A 23,830-nucleotide genomic window follows, 5' to 3' on the forward strand; every position below is an offset into this window, starting at 1 on the left:
TCAGAAGCTTTCTCTCGAAAACTTTTACTAGCCATCACACCTATCTACCTGAACCAGACCTGCGAGCATGTGCAGGTGTGATCAGTTTTGCGGACGGAGATGGGTTTACACGCCGAAAAATCGTGCGTACATAAGTGCCAAAATTTGGCAGTTTTGGATCGGACATTCGATAGCATATACCAGGGTCCTGGATCCAAGCCTCAAAGCTTCAAGCGGGCGTTTACGATCTGAACCGACATTCTATCTTCTGGAAACGTAGGTCAAATTTGGAAAGAGTCATTGCATTTCCTACCCAACAAATGTGCTCGGTACCAGCCTTCATGGAGCTGTCAAAATCTGATCTTCAAGTCAGAAGGTATGGAAATCACTAGATTTCAACACTGCCCATTTTTTAGGCTGGCGATTTCCAGAAAGTATGGTCCGTATGTGAAGTTTGACATTATGCCCGTGATCGCTTCTGAATTCTTCTCAGTGTTCAACGACGACCACCCCTTCTTTAACAGCAGCATCAAGGCGGTTCGGAAGTCAAATTTATTCCAGGTGACTCGATAGAGGGTTCCTCGAGAATTCCCCATCTATCTCCTTAGACTCGAATCAATGTACGCGAATGGGTCAAGGTGGAACAGCATTTCAAAAATGGAGTTGCCGTGAACATAGATATCAAACTTTGAAAGTTAGGCTTTCACTTCTAGAGGATGGATCGTTCTTGTAAGTAAACAACTTTACATGTCCCGAACAAAACATAAGAATATTACAAGGTCACCAATTGCAAGCGAACACGCCAGTGTCGACACGTGCTTTTGTTTACTCTTGTGGTGGAGTGCACTGCCCATCAAAAATCCTACTTGGGTAGAACACCGCGTTAACGCGTGTATTCAGGTTCTAGCATTAATCGGATTATTTACAGCAAGCCCACAATGCAACGCGAGGGCCAAATGGCATCCTACAAATCACATTGATGGGGTACCTTGGCTATCCAAGAGTATAAAGGAGAAGAACGACTCCGAGTCGTTCCAGTCAACGATCGTCACTACCATGTATTCCGAAGCTAAGCAAACACAACAGTCATGGCGCACTCATTCACCACCATCGTACTACCCAAACGAGGATGATTTGAAAAGGTTAGCCGATAGCAGCACTATTTACCATATCTTCATAACAAGAATGGTTTCAGTCCTTATGAGAAAGCGTCATCAAACGAAGATGGTGGGTGGCGTAGTTATCCTCCTAGTCGAAGTATACTAAACAACTTTTTGGTTTAGATCATTTGGACTCTCAATTAAGCATTCTTGAATCCTACAACACAATTTTCATCTTGGATGACTCTGGATCCATGCTCGGCCCGTCCGGTGTCGGTAACCGAACGCTCTGGCAACTTGTTCGTCGGAGATATCCTCTAAATTTCTGGCGTCAGGCTGATCATGTATATTTTACGCAGGCTGTTGAAGCACTGAGACCGCTTGCTCTCAAAGCCGCGAAATACGATGACGACGGCGTAGATATTTATCTTATTAATCAGTATTGTCAAGGAAATAACCTAAAGGTGGGCTTCTGTTTATTTCGGGGCTGTTGAAGTGTCCTGACACAACTTCCGGTTTTGTCCAGGATGCACAGAGTATTGAGAGGTTCTTCTTGGGATTGAACGCCAAGCGCCAAGCGTTGACTGACATTGGTCGAAAACTCGAAGACGTGACGCGAGCTTATTTGTCCGATATCAGACTGGGCAAGCCGTGCAAACCACTGAACGTTATAATAATAACGGACGGCGCACCCAGTGAGTCGCTCGGTTTTTCCTCACATTGCTCGCCTTGAAATGGAATATCAGCCGATAAAAGTGACTTGGAAGCCTACATAAACAGTACAGCCAAACTCCTTGAAGCAGGAAATTATCCGCCCTCACAGGTAAAACCCCCACGCTTCCGAATTTATCAGTCTCTCAACAAAAGCATCGCACAGTTTGGAATCCAATTTATACAAATCGGCAATGATCGAGAGGCCACTGCATATCTTGACAAACTCGACGACGACCGTGATGAACGAAAACGTAAGAGGCTCAGCTTTTGGTCAAGAAAACCAAAGCAGCGTGCTGCTCGCGTGAGTAAATTCCAAACCTAGGTAACAGCGCCAACTTACATGGCCACAATTAGGATATCGTTGATACTACAAAATCAGTTCCCAACAGCCAGTTCAACAGCGAATATCTGGCGAAAGCACTTCTCGGAGGCATTCACCGCAGGATTGATAAAGAGGGAGCCAGAAGGGTAGAGGGCTAGAGTAGGGAACTATGATCATCGAACATATCAGCGTCCACTAATAGGCAACAGAAGAATGAAGCTAATTCTTGATCCGGTTTGTAAAATACGATCCAATGTATTGGAATTAATAAGAACTCAATTTCACATATCCCAGTCCTCTAAGGCAAATGCTAAAACGCCAAAAGCCGGGGCTGCCTCACTCAGTCCGCCCGCAAGACTCTCCACTCCTCGCCGAACAAACCGAACAAGCCCGTCAAGTTCCGTCGACATCTTATCCACGCGAGTAAAGAAATCCTCCCCAGCAGCAGAACTCATCATGGAATACGAGGGATCCGGAGTATCAGGGATAGTATCCAAATTCACCTCCACCTCCTCATCGTCGTCTTCGGAACTGGCTTCCGACTCGTGTAGGGATTGCGAAAACCCAATGACATCGCGCCGTAGTCGTCTTTGTCGGCGGCTACGGTGACGTCGCATAGAAATGGATTGACGGGAAACATCGAGAGTTGTCGTGGTGTCTCCTGCAAATGTGGCGAACATATCGCTGAAATGAAGGGATAGGTCCAGTATGGAGATGATAGATCGGTGAAGCGCAGATGTCTGTTCAAGTTGTTGAATAGGTAGGAATGAAAAGTTTATGATGCCACATACATTCGATTTGAGGAGACAGCGTCCTTGTATTTTATCCAGACTTGAAAGAAGTCAGTTTACCGTTATAAAAGGTCTGAGTTACAACGCACTGTTCGTCGTGTACTTGTATCATTTCATCTAGTGATTTGGTATCTCGAAAGTCATCATGGAATTTGAGCACTTGAGCATGTATCACCTTTCTTCGGATTGAGACGCCATCCAAAATATGAAGAATGAAACATACATATGTTGTAAAAAAATTGAGCAAGGTACTAGGAACGTCTTGTTTAGCCATCAACAACAGAGAAAAGAATGAAGTCACCAACTTGATGAACCAACTCAGCCTGCTTCTCATAGCATAAAAGGCCTTGAACTCCTCCTTCAGCTTCTTGTCCCGTCCACGCTCCCCTCTCACAAGGATCCTCTCCAATACGCTCTTTGCTCGGCGAACTTGCAACAAAAACACAAAGATGTCCCCATACACTTGTATAATGCGAGGTCGGAAGATGTAAGTCAAAGGAAATGGGATGGCGTATCCGAGGAGAAGGCCATCGATAGCTTTGACTGTTTTATTGATGGATTTTTCTTTTTCTTTGGTCCCGCGATAGGAAAGCCGGACGAGTGATGGCTGTATCCATTCCTTGGCGCCTGCATTCAAATTGGCTTCTACCACATCATTAAAGGCAGTATTCATGAAATGAAAGTCACTCCAGGATTGATGGGTGTCCATCTACAATGAGAAGGTCATTAATCCCAGTAAGGTTAATTGCTAAGAAAGGACTGACTTTGGCAAACAAAACATCGATATAGTGGCTTACAGCATCTCCCTTTCTCATGAGGTATAGATCTTCAATCGATCCAAGATGCCTCCACAAATCACAGTCGTCAACGAGAACTTTCGCAAGGAGCGATCCAGTCGCCTGACACCGTGGTAGAAGACCGTCATAGATGATTCTTGAAAGCGTGTCAACCGAAACTGAAAATAAGGCCCCACCATCCTGACCGGACCTCCCGACAGCGGGAGAATTTGAGCTAACGACCTCTGCAAATGACCTCCACTTCCCAAACCCATTAGCGGAAGGCGGGATCCCAAGCGCCCTGATCAAGCCAACAGCCTTCCCAGTTCCAAGCACAAGCTCAGCAACATGTTCCAAGAATGCAGGGATAGCTTTCTTTTCCTCCTGGATCCGACTTTCGTCCTCGCCCAGCACCACACCCTCGCGTAGAGAGTACCCTTCCTTCCAAAACTCCGGATCTAGAAGGCCCATCGCCATCAAACCAACACCAACACCCGTGCTCTCGATGAAGAACTCCTCATCAAGCTCATCTGCCTGTCCAGGAACGCCGCCCCGTCCGATTGCCAAACCAAGCCCCATACCGTCTTTCAGCCACTTCCCAATCATGCCCCAAACAGGCTCCGCAGATCGAACAAAAACACGCATGAGCGTATCGCTCGTCACTGTGTCGCCTCTCTCCAGATGTTCTTGCACATGAGAGAACAGGGAATCTAGAAGAAATGCTGTAACTGCCGCTGGTGATCGTCTCCCCATCGCAGGGAAAGTGGCGTGTTCTGAGAACCCCTCCTTAACGTCAAATACATTTTGGACGACGTCGAGCAGAACCTCAAACGAGGTTTCGTATTGGTCCCTAACGGCCTTCTCTGTCCCTAAGAGACTGACAACAACGTCATCTTCGTCAATTCCTGCGCTAGCACGACACATGACTTCTTCACGTCTTGCGCACCAAGCATCGAGGCTTCGGATCTCGTGGTCAATTGCGTCAGCAAAAGCTTCACAAGTCCGTGTGGTAGTGGCTTTTCGGATATACGTTGCTGCACTTTGGGAGGGCTTGATGTACTGTGATCGTGATTGCAAGAAAATGGATGCTGTGAACCGCCGCAGATTTTCTACGGTTGCGGCAGTTTTGGATAATGATGAAAGAATAGATGATTGTGATGCAATGCTCAAGTGAATAAGTCTTGGAGTTGATGGCGTGATCTGTTCGAGAAGAACAATCATGTAAGGGCTACGCGGGTCGAGCATGGAGACTAACGGTGTATGCTCCATCTCTCCATGAGAGCACGATATTGTTCCGCCCTTGAAGCGCTATCAAGACCTCACGTACCAAATCCTCTTCGTCAATGAATTTCTACCGTAATATCTCAGTAAATGAGCCCAAAGCTAGGGTAATTGAAGTGCTAAACACACCTCAGGTTGAAGAATACCGTGTGCCGCAAGACCCCCTTGCTGGCGAGCGAGCGCATGTGTCAATGCAGGACCTGGAGTGTGGGGTCAGATGAGGGCACAAAAAAGCAAGGCTGACTGACCCAACGTCGAGGGATCCCAAAGATCAAATCTCCGCTTCGGGTCGGCGTCAGTTGTCCAGCCATCTCTCCAATACTGCCTTGCACGCAAATCTTCAAAGACCTTTCGATGGGCATATGTGTATGGCATCTTCGCCTTTGCTTGAGTGGATGGCCAGGGTTCATTTTCCACCTGCTTTGGAAGAGACGATGCAGGCTCCTCATAATCGCTCGTCGACAGGGAGTCATCATTGTCCAGTGCCAAATCATCCGAGTTTAGAGGTGACAGGGAGGGGGTAGTGTCCCAGTCATTCTGGTGGCCATCATATATGCCCTCCCAGTGCTCACCCTCAAATGGTTCTTCAGCTAAAATTTCTGCCCAAGTCAACGCTGGAGGGGGAGCAACTGGGTTGTTCGCATTTTCAAGATACTCCTTTGCGAAGGAGAGCGTTTTGGGTGACGAAGGTTCGGAAAGGGTAAGCTAGCGGTAGAACATGAGATGAGCACAAGGAAGGACAATGGGCAACCCACAAGAAATTGGAGATGGTCTGGGAGTCGAGATGTCTACAGATGTAAATTTGAGTGTTAAAATGGGGAAATAACGAATACCAATGGCACCTGAATCTCCTGGTCAAGGTCGTTCTCCCTTCCCTCGACGATGTCTTTGAGCTTCTTGTACGAAATCTCCAATGCCTCCCCATGTGCATCTCTGGAGTTAATTCTCGATTTTAGAGCAAGCCTACGAGTCACATATCAGCGCTAAAGTGTACAAGAGAACTGAGTGTACCCACCCACTTATCTGACGGTCAACAACGCCCATATCTACACCAGCAGCAGCCTTGTGTATCGTTGTCGATTCCAGGCTTTTCACGGCGTATTCGACAAGAGAACGAAACTTCTCCCCACCTTCATCTGAGGGAGTTCCGTCCTCCAGTAAGCCGGTGACTTGAGCAATGAGGGTCTGACAGACAGGAACGAGGCGAGATCGAGCATGCCGAGAATGTGGGCGTTGTGAATAGCGTGAGTGTGGCCGAACAGTAGAAGTGCTGGGGCGTGTTGTTGAAAGGCTGGACGGGGGTCTGTGTGAGGCGCTCGACGATGGACGGGAGACAGAAAGGGAAGAGCTTGGTCTTGAAGAGATGGGTGCAGATAATCCAGAACTGCTACTGGAAGGAATCATTTGGGAATCATCTGAGCGGAGGTTTACTATTATTTAGTTACGTAATATAAATTGCTATTTTCGCGTCAATAACATCACGTGGTACGTGACGACCGTGGTGGTGACGACGTGAAACTACTCTTGGTAAGGGTAACCAAATTTGCCCTGATCCTTACGACGCCAGAGCTTTTTCCTAAAGAGACTATATGAGCATCCTGAGAAAGATTGGGAGCAACTGAACATACTTCTTCTTTGTTGGAAGGTGCTCAACAAATACTTCCACACAGTGCTGTGCTTTGAACTCGCGAATGAACCGCGGATCCCTTGAAACACAATGAACAAGAAAAACAGTGTTAAAATGGTACTAAACTTACCAGAGTTCACTTGCAATGCCCAGGTCTTTACAGCATCTCATAAGGGCATTGCTTTTGCAGGCTTCAGTTGCCGTCGGAATGCCAGATGGGTCAAAGTATTCTTGTTCTCCGCGGGCAATAGCTACCAGCCTGTAACAAGCAATTAAGATCCATTCGAACGACATAAAAAGAAATAAATGAACCTTCCTTGACAAACCAAAGCGTACTCTCGACTAACAATCTTTGGACCAACATTTGTTTCACTCCGTGGTGCGAGTCCCCATCCGCCTGGACCAAATGCTTTGTTCAACACTCGTCGGTACTTGATTTCAGGAAGATATATCAAGCCATCTGAGACATAATGAGGGTCAAGGCCAGCTGTAAGCGTTTCGAACTCACCAGGTTTCATTTCGACGTCCAATGGGTCAATAGGAGCAAGCAAGATCTCCGCAATTTCCTTCGAGAAAGCTTGAGACGAAAGGCCGTGATAACTCTTAGACCAGTCAGTTCCGTGGTTATTGCCGTTAGCCTCTGGCAAAAACGAGGCCGCGGTGTCTTCAGCGGAAAGTTGGTTTCCATTGTTTAGCGGTTTCTCCGCTGGAGCAGGAGTCTCTACCTCTTTAGCAACGGTTGTATTGGATCCGACGGCTGATGGCGCTGGTGAACTGCTAGCTGGGGCGGCGCGTGGAACCCAAGCTGCCCTGCTTGGTCTGACAGTCGAGAAGCGGGACAGTAGACGCGGAACGGTGGCAGCTGATAGCCGCTGTAGCCCTAAACTCATCGTAAGGATGGGCTTCAAATATTACCGTTGCGTTGTTGACGGTTGGTAGATAGTAAAGGGAAGTGGGAGAAAACTGCGACAGCAAAGACACTGAACAGCGAAAACAAGTATCATGTCACGTGACTTTCTTTACATGTTTTCGATACTGCTTCGTCTAGACTCTACCAATCGTCTACCTGGTACCACCAATCTACCACTTTCCAATTGGCTTGTGCGCAATGCCTGTCGACTTTTCGACATTTATAACTCAATTAAATGACGCCCTCCTTGCTGAAAACGGACCCAACCTCGCCTACCTTCTACGACCAACAAGTCCACATGGGAAAGATCTTGTGAAGGAGTTTCGCAATCCGACGGTGAATCTTTATCGTGTAACACGCTCTTTGGATCCTTGACGAGGTAAAAATAGCGCCAGATGTTGAGCCGGTACGAGGGAGGCATCATGAGCCCATGGGACGAGATCGCCATCCAGTATGTCTTGACATGTGGACATATAGCAAAGAAGAGATACGGAGAGGCATTCAAAGAAGAATCGCAACTCGTCTCGTAAGTGATTTTGGCACGGTTCGCGCCTACATTATTCTTAGATGGTCTGGTGAACATCAGCTTATTCTTCCGATTCTTCACCGAAAATCGAGGCTGGACATTGCCTGCTTTGTTTTCAATTTTGAGGGATTTGAGAGACCTCGCATATGATGTAGCTTTCCTTCTCTTCAATTTTTCGAAAGTGGTCTCAAGTCAATGCCAGGCCGACTTTCACGCAAAGTACCAGGGTCAGAAGAGCGAGTGCATGGAAGAGGCTGCCCGAATAATTGCAAAAGCGTTCGGAAATTGTATGACTGACAGGTGTGAGGTGACATTGTTCCAAAATGGCACCCTACATGCTAAATTCTCAAACGTTACCAGAACCTCACCGCCCGACCAGTCAAGAAAGTGGGGAGTTTACTATGTCGTGGGCTTGGTTCTAAAGTGTTACTTTCGGGTATGTTCCTCCTTCTGTATAAAATTTTGTGATGCGATCCCCCCATTTTCAGGTCAAGCGGATATCACTATCAAAAAATGTTCTCCGTGCCCTGGAGGCAAATAACGACATCCCCCCGCTCTCTTCATACCCTCGATCACACCAAGTATGCTCACATCATAACCAATCATGTTCGACGCTTATCTGTTCACGTTAGGTCACGTATCGATATTATTTGGGCATGCTAAGTTTTCTGAATGAAGAGTTTGCCAAGGTATGATCGTGTCCGGTTCCCTTGGGCTTTATCTAATGCTCAGATTTTCGAAGGCTGAACAGGAACTAACACTTGCTTTCTATAATTGTCACATTCAAGCTCATGCCAATCAAGAGTTTGTTTCCTGCATCTAGCTCATCTCCTGGCACTCATCTCCCACACCAGACGAATTTTGACCTACCTCATCCCCCTAAGGATTTTGAAAGGTCACCTCCCATCTGCCGAACTAATGCAGCGTTTTCCCGTTCTGGACGAGATATACGCACCTTTCATCGCAGCTCTCCGAGCTGGTGACATACAAACATACGACAATGCTCTAGAAAAGTGGGAAAGAAGGCTCCTCGAGCTCAACCTGTGGCTAACTCTCGAAAAGGCGAGAGAGTTGTGTCTCCGAGGCCTGTTCCGACGGATGTACGCGTCTCACTCTCTTTGACAATGAAATCAGCTAATCTCGTTCTTAGGTGGGTAGCAGCAGATAAAGCCACACGAATCCCAATATCAATGTTTCACACTGCCCTCAAAATCTCAGGCAGCGACGTTTCGGTGGAAGAAGCGGAGTGCCTTGTGGCTAACCAAATTTACAAGAACTTTATCCGTGGATATATCAGCCACGAAAAGCAAATGGTCGTGTTGGCGTCGGTGAATACATTTCCGAGGTTGGCGGATCGTCCGACACCGTTCGCGTTGATATAACAATCGGTGTTGTTGAGTGGTTGTATGAGAATGAGTATGTATTCCGTTTATTTATCGTGTAAAAGAAAGCGATGTTGGCAGCCATCATTGTCTTTAGCGTCGAGCGTTTTTAAGAGGTTACAAGGTAAGCTTCCATGCAAAAGTCTTCAACCCGCCATGCACGTGCACTAATTCTTTCTCTCGACACAGAAAATGATATTCTGAAGGATCCTATGTTTAGCTAATAAGAAGGTCTCTACCCAAATGGATTCTTCTCGATACTGTTGCATGTGCACTTGCGATAACGACTGAGGATGAGCGCTTACTTTCCTTGCGACATCCGGTCCATCTGTTGCCAAGTGACTTTTGTATTCAATGTGGGTCCTTTGATCAGATCCAACCGTTCACATTCAAGCCCATACCAATCGAGGGTTTATTCGAGCACCTACCTCCTCCATCAGGCGAATTTTGACATATCTCGTCCCCCTCTCGGTTCTGGAAGGTCACTTTTTATTCACCGAACTGATTCGGCACCGTGAATTTACCAGTTACGAAAAGCGAACGGTCGTGCTGCATCGGTGAATACATTTCCGAGGCTGGCGAATCGTCCGGCACCCTGCATCGATATCAAAATTGTAGTCGAGTGGTTGCACGACGTGATGAGAATGTGTTTGAGAAGGAGGTAAGTCGTCTCCGTCGTTTTGTTGTTCAATCGAACTGACGCTCGTGCCTCGGAATCAGAGAAGGAACGTCGAAATTCTGAAGATCCGATTCGGAGAAGCTACGCTGCAAGTGTGTGAGGTCATGCTGAAGGACATGACAGATTGGAAGAGAATTGATGGGCATGTCCAATCTCAGAAAGCTGTTTGTTGTTCCTCTCTTTCTCCGAAAGTTGGAAGCTGACAGTGTAATTTATCTACAGTCAAACGTACATCCGACAATTAACATTTTTGGCCTGCGCTTGAATCAAGTGACATGGTCATGTCAGGACAGTTCCAGCGGTACGTCCTCGTTTTCTGACTCCCCCACCCCATTCCTCCCAACTAACAAAATTTGCAAAAAGACTGCAGGACCTATATGCGCAAGAATTCAGTATTTTAATGACAAGAAACTGAAGTGGTTACAACTGTACGCCTGGAGCTGCAGCTTGACGATCGGACGGTGGAGGCAGACGTACCTCCGCTTGAAGCCGCTTTTATTGAGATGCTTTCAAATAAGAATGAGTTTGCATTTCTTGCTATGATTTTCATAAAGAGATGTTGGTCGCGCTCTAGTTCGGGTTGACTGACCTGAACGACCTCTTTTTCGTTTCCTTATATCATGTATCCCAGCTTGCGCTATGTTAACCATCCTTCTCTTTTGATAGATAAATGGACGCTGGAGGAGCTCATTACAGAAGTGGGCGATATGGATCGGGGCGCTGCATTCGAAGCCCTCGTCACATGGGTGAACATGGGCGTGTTGAAGGAGGACTCAGAGAGTATGTTTGGGCTTCTTCAGAGGGCGGAGGAGGGCGTGTCTGGTAAGGGGTCACCTGGAGGATGGGGTGTTTCTGCGGGTACGTTATTGGTTGCCATCACTCATTGGGTGCTTGTGCTGATTGGTGGTGGGGTTAACGCAGGTCCCGAACTACCGCACGTGATAACTGCGCAACAACAACAGACCGAACAGATGAAGGTTTATTGGAAGGTCTGTCTATTCCTTCCCTCAATCGTGCTCCAGCCCCAAAACTGACAATATGTAAGTTCATCGAGTCTACCCCTTGACAGGATTCAAACCATGTCAAGGTTCGCGCCGGGGTACGATCAGTCGATTGAGCAGCTCGCGACGTTCATGGAGGCTGCGCGGAGGGAGGGGTTGGTCGTTGTGAGGGACGGGATGTGGAGGTTGAATAACTAATCTTGGAGTCGTGTCGGAGGTGTACTTATAGATTCGATAACGTAGTCGGATAAAGGAGGTCTTGTCCTGTCGTGCTATACCTTGTTGTGTTGGCCTAAAAAAACGGCATTGTCAAGGATCGTGAATCCGGCGCGCCCTTGCTGCGCTTCCGCATAACCGCGTCACTCCTTGTCGAAAGGTTTCATCATCCAACATGGCCGCCATCGTTGACCTCCAAATGCCAATCGATGATGGATACCACTCATACCAGGCTGCGCTATCTATTCCTGTTAAGGCGTGTCAACGCTTCTCAGTGCATCCCCTCAGCTGGTTGCGGTTTCTAGGCTATACAATCTACGGCACCGAAGGCTACATCTCCCGGTCCCCCACTGGCCGAGTGGTCAGATATTCCGAGCTCAATACAGATTTACAGGCCGGCATTTACTACTATAGACCCGACGAACCAGGCAAGTAATATTTCGGCGTCTGAGGACCCCTCAATGCTCAATGTTTATTCAATGTCAGAACCACTTCTCCTTGACCCGGATTTAATGGACAACAAGGCTTCAGATTCATCAGCCATCTCCATTCGCCAGCGCGATTTCGCACGGGACGTGATTGATCGCGACGGAACCTGTCTGATGACTGGCGCAGCAACAAACTTTCAGGCTTGTCATATCATACCTCACGCAAAGGGTAGTGAGGTACGGTTCTGAATATTTGAATCCCTTAGAGTTCTCATTCCAGGCCCCAGTACATTAGCGGTCTTGCCGACCACAGGAATGAGGTTTTGGATCCACCCTTGGATGACATCAATGATCCACGTAACGGAATCCTGCTTTCTCCAGTACTACACAGGCCATTTGGAGAATCTGTGGTCGCTTTTTTAAAAATTAGTTATTTCACCCAGTTGTCTTCCATGTGGCTTAACTAATTCATAGACACCCAATTTTGCGATGTCTGTCAACGACGTGGCTGTCGTCATGCAACCCAATGCCCAACATCTGGGCTTCAATCCATCAATTGCCACCAGTCGCCTCACATTTCAGCACTTCAGTGCCCCTGATGTTGTCACTGCGCTCGTGGCACCTCACAATTCGGATGCGAGGCAACGTGTGGGCCATGATAACTGGCCACCAACTCTTCTCTTCGACATCTCCTATGGCTGTGCTGCCCTCCACGCCTGGGGGGTGCCTCAGTTTGTGGAATTGGCCCGACAGCGTACTAAGTATATTTATTATGAAGACAACGACGACGACGGTGAGAACGATGATGGTGGTGAGGGCGACGACGGCAGTGATGATGGTGGTGATGGTGGTGATGGCGGCCATAGTGATGATGGTGGTGATGGGGAGCCAGATGTTCAGCTGATGTCTGAACGTGCTTCGCGGGGTGCTGCACGAGAGAAGAGGAAGTCTGAACCTGCTTGGCGGGCTACTCCACGAAAGAAGAGAAAGCGGGAAATGGACTCTCAGACCCCTGACTTTGCTGACATTATCTTAGCATTGTGGACGCACAACGCGAGGAAGGGTCAGCGTCAGGCACGTGAAGCAAAGGCAGAAGAGACCCAGGAGAAAGTCCGAACATGGCTCGATTCTACAAAAACTTGATCAGCACAATGGTACAGTATAAAGCATAAGTTATTATTATTTTTCCAGGCTCAGAGCGTCTGCGCTTGTCACTTTCAGATGCAATTTCCGATACCATCCACGATGATACCATTGATACCTCTTGTCTTTCTGTATGTATGAAAAGAAATTCACGTCACGGTAACGCAAATCCAGCTTGCATATGTCCTCAATGAAGCTTTACAAATTTCTACTTGACCATAAGTCCTTATAAGAAGACCATTATAATAATCATGGGTGGGTGTTTTCAACTTTTGTACTTGTATCGGTGGGAAACAATCTTATCATTCGTACCGCTAACCGCTAACACATTACTCTTCATTTACACTTCGACATATGCATGATCTATAACGTGGTGGCTCTTTTTACGTTCCGGCCACAGGTATACCAGCCTACACAAGCACAGGCACCAACAGCTTCACAACAGCCACACGGATGGCTTGTCCTCAACATCTACAACACCATGCTACCGCTCGCCCTCAACATCTACAGTATTCTCAGCAGCATGCATCTCTCTAAACTTGTACAAGCGCCCGCTCATCGTCATTCGCCGTAATAATTCTCTTGGTCTCGTTTACATAGACAGACAAACTTGAAGCAAACGGATGGTGAGTACCACGACCCAGCAGGTCCATCATCCCTTGCATCACCCTATCGCTACCGCGGTTGCCTGACATTCGACTATTCGACTACAATCTTGTTTCTCTTCGACTCTTGAACTGCCGCGGCCCCCGGGCTCCCTCGGAAATCTTGGATGGCGGGTGTCGAAAACCCAGCGGAGGGAAGACTTTATCAAGCCGAGCTGTTTTAGCGTGATCACCGACCTTGGTTGAAAGAGTGTGCATACCTCCTCTGGCCTCGCTATCTGCCTGAATGGAAAGCCTCTTGGGTGCCAACAAGAGTTTGCATTATAGTGGTTGTGAAGATGGTGTCGTCAGGACTCAGGAGAGTACGGACTTAATTAACGAGTCTTTCTGAGAACATTTCGCTCATGCATTTTAGTTTTCGAGTCTGCTTGACGCAACGCGAACCGATGACGGCAAACATGGTATTCTGAGAAAATTCTACTCCTCTTCGGGAAGTGCTGAAGCAGAAATCTCGCTGCTGTTTTCTGGCGAACCCCACGTTTCCAACCCCGAAAAATCACTGCATCCCGACCACCATTCTCGACGTGCCGAACGAAGAAGATACTCAACTGTTGGTGATGCCCTTGCTCCAGAGTTGGGAGGAGCCAAAATTTGACACAATAGGAGAGGTCGTTGATTTCTTTCGTCAGGTATTCGAGGTGAGTATCGTCACGACTTCATGTAGTTGTTCTTATCTTGATGCTATACTGTTCAGGGTCTTCAATATCTGCATATCAACACCGGTGCGTTTCCGTCTTCCGAGTAAGATGGAAAACTCACATTTCCACAGAGATTGCAAGTATGACAACATCTTGGTGGACCCTACAGGTCTATACTTCGTACTTCCCCACCCCTCCGGCCTCATCTAACTCGTGATTTTCGATCTACCCCCTCGCATACTACTCGCACTTTGGCGCCTGTGAGGTACCATTTCATAGATTTTGGTGGCGGAAAGAAGACAACCTGTCGGCGCCACTTGAAGAATGCCTGCCTTGAGGATGGGGCGCCGGCGATGGGACAATCTCAGAGTTCAAGAAGGACGAATTTTGCGATCCCTTTTCCGTTGTTGTTGAAATTCCAAACAACCCATTTTCCAATGGGAGGCGTTTGATCGTTGTCGATACACTAGAGATATTTGGCGACTTTTCGGAATCTATAGGCGCATTCAACGATCTCAAGGTACTCATTGAACCTTTACCTCGTTCCTATCACCACACTCACCCCCGCCCCGTTTGTGCTTAGGACTGCCTACAACGCATAGACCAACGAAAAGCCCTCGTCGCGGCTCTCCCCAAGGCGTGCGCCTTTTCCCTTCTCAGTCATCCCTCCCTCCTCCCTTCTTCTCTCTCCCATCCTCCATCTTCCCTCCCTTCATATGACACGTACTTACGTATGTTTCAACTTTCTAGAAACCGAAAACGTCTCCTCCACGAAACTCATCCTCTTCCAATACGTCGCTACCATCAAATGTTTGAGGATTGTCGATCCACCGGGAGTGCTGTTCTTCAAAGTCGCGGATTTGTAAGGTGACTGATATCGGCTGTGACAGTGGTTCCTGCTGTCGCACTGGATCGCTTTGCTGTCAAGGTATGGAATCGACATTGACGCGCCTTTTTAGACGGCGGTTTGCATCGAGTTGAGTAGTTGTACGACGTGATGAGAACGTGTTGCATTCATTTCTGGCGGAGCCTCCGGTATAAGCATTGAACAATCTCATCGAAGTAGAGCTTTACTTGATGCGGGCAAGGTAAGATGCCTCCAATCCAATGTCCTCATTCACTAATTATCTTTCTCGACATAGGAATCAACATCTTGAGGGATCTCCAGACCCAACTTTGAACTAATGAGGGGTCAGACTCCTCTAGCCACCCTTGTTCGCCATAACTCGCTCGCTCTCCTTACGACATTCGTTGCCAAGTTTCAGACGCCCTGATGACTTCTATATACATATTCGAGATGGGTTGTTTTCACTCCAACAATCAGGGTGTCCACAACTCTTACCTATTTGATTAAATATACAAGGAAAGGGACGTCGTTGATAGGCAACGGGTACCTGTTAGGATAGCATTATTTCTGATCACAAACCTCTCCCTTCTTTTTGTAGAGCTTCAAGCACGGAAAATAAAGTGATTATGTATACCCCGTTTGCAGGGATCACTACTTTTCAATTCATCAACAGCTCAGGCTTGGTTGGCATAGCACCTTGATAGCACCTGCCAAAGTAGCCCAAAGTCCAATGACGGATTCGATGCCAAGACAAGGGCGTGTTTTGCAAGATCTTAATCACCTCAAGCAGAAGCAGAGCAGAAGACTATCCCTGAGTGTGGTCGCTACATAAAAAGGTATGAAGTCCGTCTTTGCGGAATCCCAACATATCCTTGAACTTCCAGTCACGATGCTCTCGTTTAAGAGGGTTGGTTTTTGCTTTCTCATTTTTGCGGTGTCCGACCTTGTCCTTGGCGCAGATCTCCCCGGGGATCCTTTCATCCCCGTACCAGACACTTCTATACCTGACACACTCCTCACACCTCTGATCATTAAGCCATTGGGATCCTCTAACGTGGAGGCCCGGGATGAACCAGGAGTTCTCACAGGCTTGCTCGAATCCCGTCAATCTTGTTCGGCTGGTTATGGTCTTTGCTCAACCGGCCGTTGCTGCCCTCTAGGAGGAAGGTGCTGCTCAAATGGTATTGTCATTCACACTTTTCTGGGAACATTGGCTTATTCTGATTTATTCAGGTGGCTGCTGCGGAGCTGGTTATTGGTGTTATTCTACTGGTATTGGGCGGATTCTGCCCCTGCAGAATCTGGTTCTGATCATCTGTCTTTATCTAGGTTGTTGCAGTGTGACTGAGACGGGTTGCGCAAATGTTTCTTGCTGCCCCACCGGCGCGCGATGTTGCCAAGGTAGGCGTCATTCCTCTCCACTTGAATACCTTTGAACTTTTTGACGCGTCTTTTCAGGTGGCGGTTGCTGCAAGTCGTCGTAAGTAGTCCAACGGCGAAGTTATATCACGTGGAACTCAGCACAACAACAGAGAGAACTGTGTCATCACCGCGTCGGGCGTTAAGGGCTGCTGTCCTATTGGCAGCACATGCAGTGGTACTCCAGGACGATGCAGTAATTCTGCCTACGTTCCTTGCTCCAATGATAACTTTTGCTGCCGTGAGCGACATTTGCCAGCCACCGTAAATGTAGGACTGAGTTTTCACTTTAGCGCCTGGTGATATCTGTTACAGAGATACGAGTGGCAATGCACCTCGTTGCAGAAGCCCATCTCAGAACCCATCTCCTCCTGCGGCGACTACTACTTCCACTCTGCCGCGCACCGCTACAACATCTTCGCGAGGTCAGTTTCTCATTGTTCCAGTACGATGTATTAGCTGAGGCGGTCTTTGCAGCATTGCCGTCTAGTTCTGCACCATCCATTCCGACGGGTAATGGCTTGCCAACTCCCCCATCCGGTTCAGCTTTTAGAGTCATCTCCGTCACTGACAGCAGCATTACATGGAAAGGCCCCTCATGGACTGTTGTTTTTGGTCCATGCAACGTGAATAATACCCTTCCCTCCAAGAAAACCACAAGCAGCGACCATTCTTTGACTTTCATTTCCAATACAAGTACGCATTCTATTGTTTCATTACCTGCTTGGAGCTCACCAAACGGCATTTCATCAGGCATTGCCATTTATGTCAATGTGGCTTCCTACAATGTTTATTACGACGTTTACTATAACGGCCGTTTGACGAGCTACTCGCCGTCGACGTCTCTGCCAAACTGCACCTACATATCGTTGGCCCGGGACCTGACTCCAGGGGTGTCTGTCAATATCACGATTTTCATTTATGGGGCAAGCTTGCAATCGCGGCAAGCTGAAACTGATTCTTCATCGTCGTTCGATATAAACAACTTTGTGTAAGCCTCTCATTTTTTGGAAATTTTGAGGAAACGCTGACCTTCGTTTAGGCTCATGGAACCCACACGCAAAACAGTGACCGCTGGACCCTCCAGCACTGCTCCTGCCTCAAGCTCTGCGAATCGGCTTGAAAGAAATAGCATTATCAACTATGTTAGCTATGTATTGGCTGGAGTTATACTATTACGGGCTTAGTTTGGCCAGCTCACGTAGTGTTGCAAATCGGCGTTTCCTACCACAAATTTCAGACAGATCCCTTCAGTAAGAATATGTTTTTCTTCTGGAGGAAATCGACCAGGCTGGAGCAATTGTAGACTTTACGTAAGCAATGACTGGAGTCTTTGCAATTAACTGACCTTCAACTACTCCCGTTCTCTCACCGAAATCTAACGTTACAGTAATCGGCAAACAACCTGGTGAATATCGTCAGACTATCATGTCCGAAAATGCCAATGGCAGCGCCAGCACAAGTGCAGTGCCAACCGCGTCTGAGCTGGTTCAGACGAGGGATGCGGCGGACATGATGAACATTCTACAGAGTCTGATGAAAGGACAAACTGGAGAAGTTATGAGCCACGAACGCATGGCTCAGGTCTTGGTGACGAATATGTCAACCCTCGTGAAGCAGGGGAAGCTCAATCAGAATCAAATCCTTCAGGTGTGGCCTGAACAATGCCCTTTGTGCGCAAGTGGCTCACTTTTATATTCAGCTCAAACAATTCGTTGACAAACACTCCATGACCGCCGTATCTAACAAACTTGCTCATTCAGCCTTGAAGGCTACCCTGGAGCCGGGGACTCAAGCACCCATCCTCTCATCACACAATCCAGCAGATGGATATCCACCTATCAGCCAAACACTCAATTCCACGAATCCAGGGCCTGTTCCATGGACACCGACACGGCCGACTCTGTCAGGAGGTATAGCTGCTGGTCGCATGTCGGGTAAGGCATTCTTTTGTAACAAGGGCATCTACCTTCTCACGTTTAGATAGGAACGCCTGCTCAGATCGCACGGCCTGCTGAAGATATTAACTTGACTGTTGACGATAATCGCGTACGGAGGAAGAATACCCCCGGTGACCAGAGCATGCGAAGAACGATACAAGATCTCGTGTATAGTGTTGATCCCAACGTCAAGATCGAGCCAGAGGTGGAAGATGTACGCGTTGTTTTTTCTGTCAATTGCAAACGAAATGAAGACTTGCATACTTAGCTCCTGTTATCTATTGCTGACGAATTCATCGATTCTGTCACCAACTTTTCGTGTCGCTTGGCTAAACATCGTGGTGGGGATACTCTGGAAGTGCGCGACTTACAACTACACCTTGGTGCGTGTTTCTTTGCTTCGCGCACACGAGTGGCGCGTGAATAATGTGTTCCTGGACAGAACGCAATCACAATATTCGTATCCCCGGCTTCTCATCAGATGAAACGCGGATATCGCTTTCCCAGCCTACTGTTGTCGCTCCCGCCGCTCCAGCGGCTACAAAGAAGGGTTCCCAAGGAACACATATGACGTTACGAAGTCAAAGGCTCGCACAGGTGCAGCAAGCGAAAAGGGAGGCAAAACTCATGTAATTCTATTGTCACCCTCCGAGACCCTCGATGCTTTTTCATGGATATTACACAATGATGGGTACTGTTACATTGCTTTTTGTACAATTATAATTCCAATTGTTTCTATCATTCAACCAAGGACGGCGATCTCACGCGTAGTACCGAGTCCACTCCATCCAGTCTTCGCACCCTCCTTCTGAGACGCCTGAGAAGGCATTTCAGTAAGGATCTTTGCTATGAAAGTGGGATCTGTAAGGGGAGTGAGATCATCACGCCTTGGAAGTTGCTGAGAAGAATGGTCAGACAATTAAACTAAGCCGTTAGGTGTTTCGTACCTGTTTAACGCGCTCATAAGGCGCTTCCCATCCACTTCTTTCTCGTACAATCAAGGGTGGCTTGGACGCGAATGAGTGGTACATGCGCGTGTCGTAGGTCCGGAAGAGAACATTATCGACACGCAAAGTGAAACGCGATAGGATGAAAATGCACGAGGGCATCACGCGCTGTTGACGAATTCAGTTTGGAATAGGAGCGGTATATAACGTAGGTCGTACAATTCTGACGATGAGGGCAGAAGATCCATTATCGTGTAGCTCGTCCTCGAATAATGGTATTTCGGCGTAGAACAGTATAGGGTCGGGTCGGGTCAGTTCGGCCATTGGAATCCCATTCGACGGATTTTCATCGTCTGCAGGAACCCAAGAAAATTCTGAAATGCTGCTGTCGGTAGATGCTTCGACATCCTGGTGGCCAGGGTACGTGGACGTATACGTCCAGTCGTAAGGTTTCGTGGCGACGGTCTTCGGCAGCGGAAGCTGAGAAGACGGATCTGTTCTGATGAAGATGTGTGTTAGCTTCGATTGCAAAGAAAGATTCCAACGAGGGTGCATGCCTGCTTTCTAGCCATTTATCTGCATACCCTACCTTGACACCGCCATCTCCGTCTACCAATTGTCCGTTCTTTACGGCTTTTAGCGCGTCTTTTGTCGAGAACGAATATTTCCAGGATGAAGGGCGGTGTTCGAGGGTCAAGAAATTGTTTCCAAATGTCATTTCTGGGAGAGGTATGCTGAGGGCCGATTGGAGGGCATCGCAGTGCTCGGCGTTGGAGATGGGGTTGGTAGATGCTGTGATGAACCAATCAAAGATCTCTATCGAGCGAGTGTTTGGAGATTCGAAGAGCTGGTGCTGGGGAACAGCGACGGCAGCCTCCATAATTGAATATTGCTGGTAGTAGAAAGGGTCGGGATTTGAAATTGTTTCCTCTGACTGACCACCATGGACTTTTCTCGCTCATCCACGCCAGAGGCTCCTCCGCAGGATTTATGGTCCTCAATCCTCGACTCCGTCTCTTCATCGCGTTCGATACCCTCAAAGCAAATTCTCTTGCTTGGCCAACCGTCAACGGGAAAGTCAACCCTCGCCGCTGCGTTACTCCAGAAACCAGTGACGGACGACGGTAAGGACGATCAAAGAACCGACTTTGCTGTTGGTTACGACTTTGCTAGCGTGAGAGACGAGGCTGACGAAGGTGAGCATGAGAAATTGTTTGCAAGCAGGCTAAGAGACTGATGTATACGCTTAGACACGCTGGCGCGTCTATCAGTCTACACAGTCCCCTCTGCAGCGCCATATTACACAGCTCTTCTACCGCACTTCCTTCCTCCGCGGTTCTCTCTTCCTCATACCCTTGTTGTTATTGTTTTGGATTGGACACGACCTTGGACCTTTGTCGACGAGCTACAGACATGGCTAGAATGGGTCGAATCGTGGGCAAAGGGGGATGGATCGCGAGAACTGGAAATCGTCCGAGAAGAATGTCGGGAACGATGTAAGTTTACCAGTTCTTTTCCCGCCCAGGAAGGCGAGTGACCAATATTCGTTTTCAGTACAGTCATACCTACAACATTACACTGAACCGTCAACCGATCCTTTACCTACATCCAATTCTACACTCTCGACGACACTTTTACCCCTTGGACCCGGATCATTTACCCACAACTCTGCCGGTGTTCCAATTATTGTGACCTGCACCAAAGCGGACCTCATAGACGACGGTAATGACATGGCTGCTGGTACCTCCGGAATGGGGAGCATGGTGAAAGGCAAGGGAGGGGAATGGGAAGAAAGGACTGACGGAATAATGCAAGTTCTTCGAACAATTTGCTTAAAATGTAAGTTGTCGTATAGATCGTTCTTCCTGTCGCTCACGGCCTCTTCAAAGACGGTGCATCATTATTCTATACGACACCCCTTCCTGCAAATCTACAAGTATTGAGACAACACGCCCTGAATATGCTTTTCATGCCTCCAGCGCCTTCCCCTGGTATGGGGACGTCTGGGGAAGCACAGGCCCCCGTTAGGAACCTTTTCCCTTTCAACCACAAGCCCAACACCTTGGACCGAGATCGTATAGTCGTGCCAGCTGGTTGGGATAGCTGGGGGAAAATAACTGTGATGAGAGACGGCTTTGATGCGAAGATGTGGGGGGAAGCTTGGGAAAAGGACTTGGAAGTCGATGCAGGCGGTGAGGGTGGAGCGAAGAGATTATATACGACATTTGTGCCTGATCAGGGTCAAAAGGTGAGTCATTGCCAATTTCGTATCCGCTGTTTTTTTTTTTTTAATGATTCATGGGCGCTCTTTCAGCCACCACCACTTCCTCCATTCAACAATCCCACCCCAGAGCAAGCGTTCCTGGCCAAGAACTACGACGAGAACTCCAAAAAGTCAGATCGAGATCCCCGTGGTGCTTTCCGGAACCCAGCAGATATTGCTGGTACTTCGGCTGGTATTGTTGGCCCCCTTGGGAGCAGCAGCTTTGATCTTCCGAACGTGGTGCGCGCTTTGTCTGAGATGGAAACTGGAATTGGAGGACCTCCACCAACCTCTGCAGAGGCCGCACCACGACGAGCGCCTGCTGGCCGAACAGCTGCTTCTGGCAGACCGACTGGTCTTTCAACACTGGGTACTTCTGGGATGTCACCAACACATGGTGCAGGACGTACGCCAACGTCACCTGCGCCTGCAGCTGGCACGCCCAGTCCGACAAGCGGAGGACAGACACAACATGAATTGCTACACAACTTCTTCCAGAGCCTACTCAGTTCGAAGGATCGGCCGGGGGCAAGCGCTGCAGCCGCCAGCCGACCCAATGTTAATGGCAACGCACATACGACTGACGAACCAAATAACTAGACGACTTTTTGAGGCGACTAATAAGGCGAGAGCATTAAAATCTCACGCCACTCGCCTGTTGTTGTCTGTTTTGGTCATTGTGTGAAATTCTCCCTTGTCCTCTCACCATCATCACCAGTGACGAGCTCGTCGTTCACTACAACCTTCACTACCCAATTCCTCGCTGCTGCCACTTTTCTCCGTATTTATTGAAATCTCCTATTTTCTTTTCTCAAAAATGGGCAAATGGTGCGACTTCGCATGTTGAGCGGCAATTAAACCCGTACTCACCGCAAGTCCATCGACAGGACTCCGGATTACCTTGACGATGTATTGCATGCGAAAATGTCTAGCTTGGTGTATGTCAAGTTAGTTTTAGTCACGGCTTAGACTCACTGCGTGGTGTTCGTAGCACTGGCGCCATTCGACGAGCGGCTGTGGAGAAAGAACCTACGATCAGCTACGAGAACTTTGTGAATGAGTTAGATCTGGGTGATTCATTCACTACCTCGCTCATTGACATCCTTGTCAAAGTGAGCCTAATTTCTATGAGCTATTCCATTTTGGCGCTGAGTAGTCGGGTTTCAGGAACTAGCGGAACGGCGCACCCGGCCGAGTATCAACGATCGCAGGCTCATCGCAGATCGCACAGCCAAGAGCCTCCGTCTGCTCGCGACTCCTCTTCGGGTTTATCGAGAACGTCCAACGACGAGTCGTATTGCAGTTGGTCGGAGGCCCATCAATTTGACTGATACATTTGTTCAAAATGAACTGGATATGGACGATGATGAAGACGAGTTTGATAGCGTGCTAGATACGGCGACTCTCGAGGGTGCGCGTGTTAATTCCGAATTGTATGATGCATTTGGCGCTGGCTGGCCAAGTATAACGAGAAGAATTGTTGCGAGTCCATCCCCGCTTTCCGATGAAGGTACTACATCTGCTCCCCCCTTGCGCTCACCGCCCACCGCGAGCCGTCCTCCACCTTGGACAATGCAGGGTACAACAAGCATGCCCTCATCAAATCTCACTCGACAATCATCTATACGGCGTCCCGTCCGCTCACGCACTGTTGACTTTAATGACTTTACACATCGTCGTCGCTCTTCGATTAGAGAGTCGTTGGGTTCCACGCCACGCCCAGAGGCAAGTGAAGTAGTAACAGAACCTCGAGAAGGAACGTGGGTTCGACCACCTCGATCAGAGTCCGCGAGGCGCTTCTTCCCCTTCACACGTACTCGGCGCCATGGATCTCCAGGCACCCTTCCATGGTCAGACATTTTGAATGTGGACGCGGAAGATGCAATGTATGAAGAGCCCTCCATCTCTGGCTCCTCGTGGAACTTTGTGCCGACGACTTTCAGTGGGATATCGCCACCTCATGGGATACATCATGCCGAAACGAGTGACGAGAGAGTACATGCTGCCGCACCCAGACTTCGACGTGGAGGCTTACGTGCCCCTGAATCAATGATGTCTCGACATACATCCCCCATCATCATCAACACAACTCCTGCTGATACGAACATCCCTCCTCCCAACCCCACCTCACCGCGACGCGAAAACAATGATTTTGGAGCGGCAAACTCAGAGCCGGTCGCATATCCCACTCCAGGCTCGAGTGAGAATGAAAATATATCTTAGAACGTTGTGTAAA

The 23,830-nt window shown here is 48.3% G+C and overlaps 11 protein-coding genes across 11 annotated transcripts; 9 read left to right on the forward strand and 2 right to left on the reverse strand.

The window, feature by feature from the left end:
• Positions 1-1,035: 1,035 nt before the first annotated feature.
• LACBIDRAFT_311449 (uncharacterized protein) lies at positions 1,036-2,273 on the forward strand (the record flags this gene model as incomplete). Its single annotated transcript, XM_001876474.1, has 6 exons — positions 1,036-1,121; positions 1,175-1,206; positions 1,263-1,543; positions 1,606-1,774; positions 1,826-2,094; positions 2,148-2,273. The coding sequence occupies 6 exons, from the start codon at positions 1,036-1,038 to the stop codon at positions 2,271-2,273; spliced, it is 963 nt and encodes a 320-aa protein (XP_001876509.1).
• A 123-nt stretch (positions 2,274-2,396) lies between these two features.
• On the reverse strand, positions 2,397-6,367 carry LACBIDRAFT_311450 (uncharacterized protein; the record flags this gene model as incomplete). The annotated part of the gene is made up of 11 exons (XM_001876940.1): positions 2,397-2,855; positions 2,907-2,946; positions 2,996-3,157; positions 3,212-3,615; positions 3,671-4,882; positions 4,938-5,033; positions 5,093-5,163; positions 5,212-5,668; positions 5,719-5,751; positions 5,806-5,926; positions 5,979-6,367. 11 exons carry the CDS (start codon positions 6,365-6,367, stop codon positions 2,397-2,399), a joined length of 3,444 nt encoding a protein of 1,147 aa, XP_001876975.1.
• Positions 6,368-7,698: 1,331 nt separating this feature from the next.
• On the forward strand, positions 7,699-9,408 carry LACBIDRAFT_311452 (uncharacterized protein; the record flags this gene model as incomplete). Its single annotated transcript, XM_001876475.1, has 9 exons — positions 7,699-7,836; positions 7,890-8,026; positions 8,087-8,326; positions 8,387-8,462; positions 8,515-8,607; positions 8,659-8,715; positions 8,769-8,830; positions 8,881-9,126; positions 9,177-9,408. The coding sequence occupies 9 exons, from the start codon at positions 7,699-7,701 to the stop codon at positions 9,406-9,408; spliced, it is 1,281 nt and encodes a 426-aa protein (XP_001876510.1).
• Positions 9,409-9,542: 134 nt separating this feature from the next.
• On the forward strand, positions 9,543-10,488 carry LACBIDRAFT_311453 (uncharacterized protein; the record flags this gene model as incomplete). Its single annotated transcript, XM_001876476.1, has 6 exons — positions 9,543-9,566; positions 9,629-9,848; positions 9,936-10,069; positions 10,129-10,251; positions 10,310-10,388; positions 10,451-10,488. The coding sequence occupies 6 exons, from the start codon at positions 9,543-9,545 to the stop codon at positions 10,486-10,488; spliced, it is 618 nt and encodes a 205-aa protein (XP_001876511.1).
• A 219-nt stretch (positions 10,489-10,707) lies between these two features.
• LACBIDRAFT_311454 (uncharacterized protein) lies at positions 10,708-11,204 on the forward strand (the record flags this gene model as incomplete). The annotated part of the gene is made up of 3 exons (XM_001876477.1): positions 10,708-10,945; positions 11,009-11,076; positions 11,157-11,204. The coding sequence occupies 3 exons, from the start codon at positions 10,708-10,710 to the stop codon at positions 11,202-11,204; spliced, it is 354 nt and encodes a 117-aa protein (XP_001876512.1).
• A 448-nt stretch (positions 11,205-11,652) lies between these two features.
• On the forward strand, positions 11,653-15,452 carry LACBIDRAFT_292744 (uncharacterized protein; the record flags this gene model as incomplete). Its single annotated transcript, XM_001876478.1, is given in 16 exon segments — positions 11,653-11,732; positions 11,791-11,969; positions 11,999-12,112; positions 12,207-12,795; positions 12,924-13,006; positions 13,276-13,416; positions 13,476-13,501; positions 13,904-14,090; positions 14,113-14,178; positions 14,235-14,262; positions 14,517-14,698; positions 14,762-14,909; positions 14,929-15,040; positions 15,069-15,106; positions 15,245-15,266; positions 15,347-15,452. 15 exon segments carry the CDS (start codon positions 11,817-11,819, stop codon positions 15,450-15,452), a joined length of 1,995 nt encoding a protein of 664 aa, XP_001876513.1. The 5' UTR covers positions 11,653-11,732; positions 11,791-11,816.
• A 462-nt stretch (positions 15,453-15,914) lies between these two features.
• On the forward strand, positions 15,915-17,631 carry LACBIDRAFT_311457 (uncharacterized protein; the record flags this gene model as incomplete). The annotated part of the gene is made up of 8 exons (XM_001876479.1): positions 15,915-16,206; positions 16,259-16,426; positions 16,484-16,505; positions 16,558-16,685; positions 16,738-16,869; positions 16,922-17,140; positions 17,198-17,435; positions 17,487-17,631. 8 exons carry the CDS (start codon positions 15,915-15,917, stop codon positions 17,629-17,631), a joined length of 1,344 nt encoding a protein of 447 aa, XP_001876514.1.
• An 898-nt stretch (positions 17,632-18,529) lies between these two features.
• On the forward strand, positions 18,530-18,766 carry LACBIDRAFT_165152 (uncharacterized protein; the record flags this gene model as incomplete). The annotated part of the gene is made up of 2 exons (XM_001876480.1): positions 18,530-18,598; positions 18,653-18,766. Coding segments are annotated over 2 exons (183 nt in total), but the record flags the coding sequence as incomplete, so codon positions are not given.
• Positions 18,767-19,316: 550 nt separating this feature from the next.
• Positions 19,317-20,211, reverse strand: LACBIDRAFT_245897 (uncharacterized protein; the record flags this gene model as incomplete). Its single annotated transcript, XM_001876941.1, has 4 exons — positions 19,317-19,499; positions 19,551-19,796; positions 19,822-19,825; positions 19,877-20,211. 4 exons carry the CDS (start codon positions 20,209-20,211, stop codon positions 19,317-19,319), a joined length of 768 nt encoding a protein of 255 aa, XP_001876976.1.
• A 63-nt stretch (positions 20,212-20,274) lies between these two features.
• LACBIDRAFT_311460 (dynein 1 light intermediate chain) lies at positions 20,275-22,194 on the forward strand (the record flags this gene model as incomplete). The annotated part of the gene is made up of 5 exons (XM_001876481.1): positions 20,275-20,527; positions 20,582-20,827; positions 20,886-21,170; positions 21,221-21,579; positions 21,646-22,194. The coding sequence occupies 5 exons, from the start codon at positions 20,275-20,277 to the stop codon at positions 22,192-22,194; spliced, it is 1,692 nt and encodes a 563-aa protein (XP_001876516.1).
• Positions 22,195-22,411: 217 nt separating this feature from the next.
• LACBIDRAFT_311461 (uncharacterized protein) lies at positions 22,412-23,817 on the forward strand (the record flags this gene model as incomplete). Its single annotated transcript, XM_001876482.1, has 4 exons — positions 22,412-22,422; positions 22,482-22,532; positions 22,586-22,706; positions 22,762-23,817. 4 exons carry the CDS (start codon positions 22,412-22,414, stop codon positions 23,815-23,817), a joined length of 1,239 nt encoding a protein of 412 aa, XP_001876517.1.
• Between the last annotated feature and the right edge of the window lie 13 nt (positions 23,818-23,830).

This window comes from Laccaria bicolor, genomic scaffold (genome assembly GCF_000143565.1).
Source record: "Laccaria bicolor S238N-H82 LACBIscaffold_4 genomic scaffold, whole genome shotgun sequence".
Lineage (NCBI taxonomy): Eukaryota > Fungi > Basidiomycota > Agaricomycetes > Agaricales > Hydnangiaceae > Laccaria > Laccaria bicolor.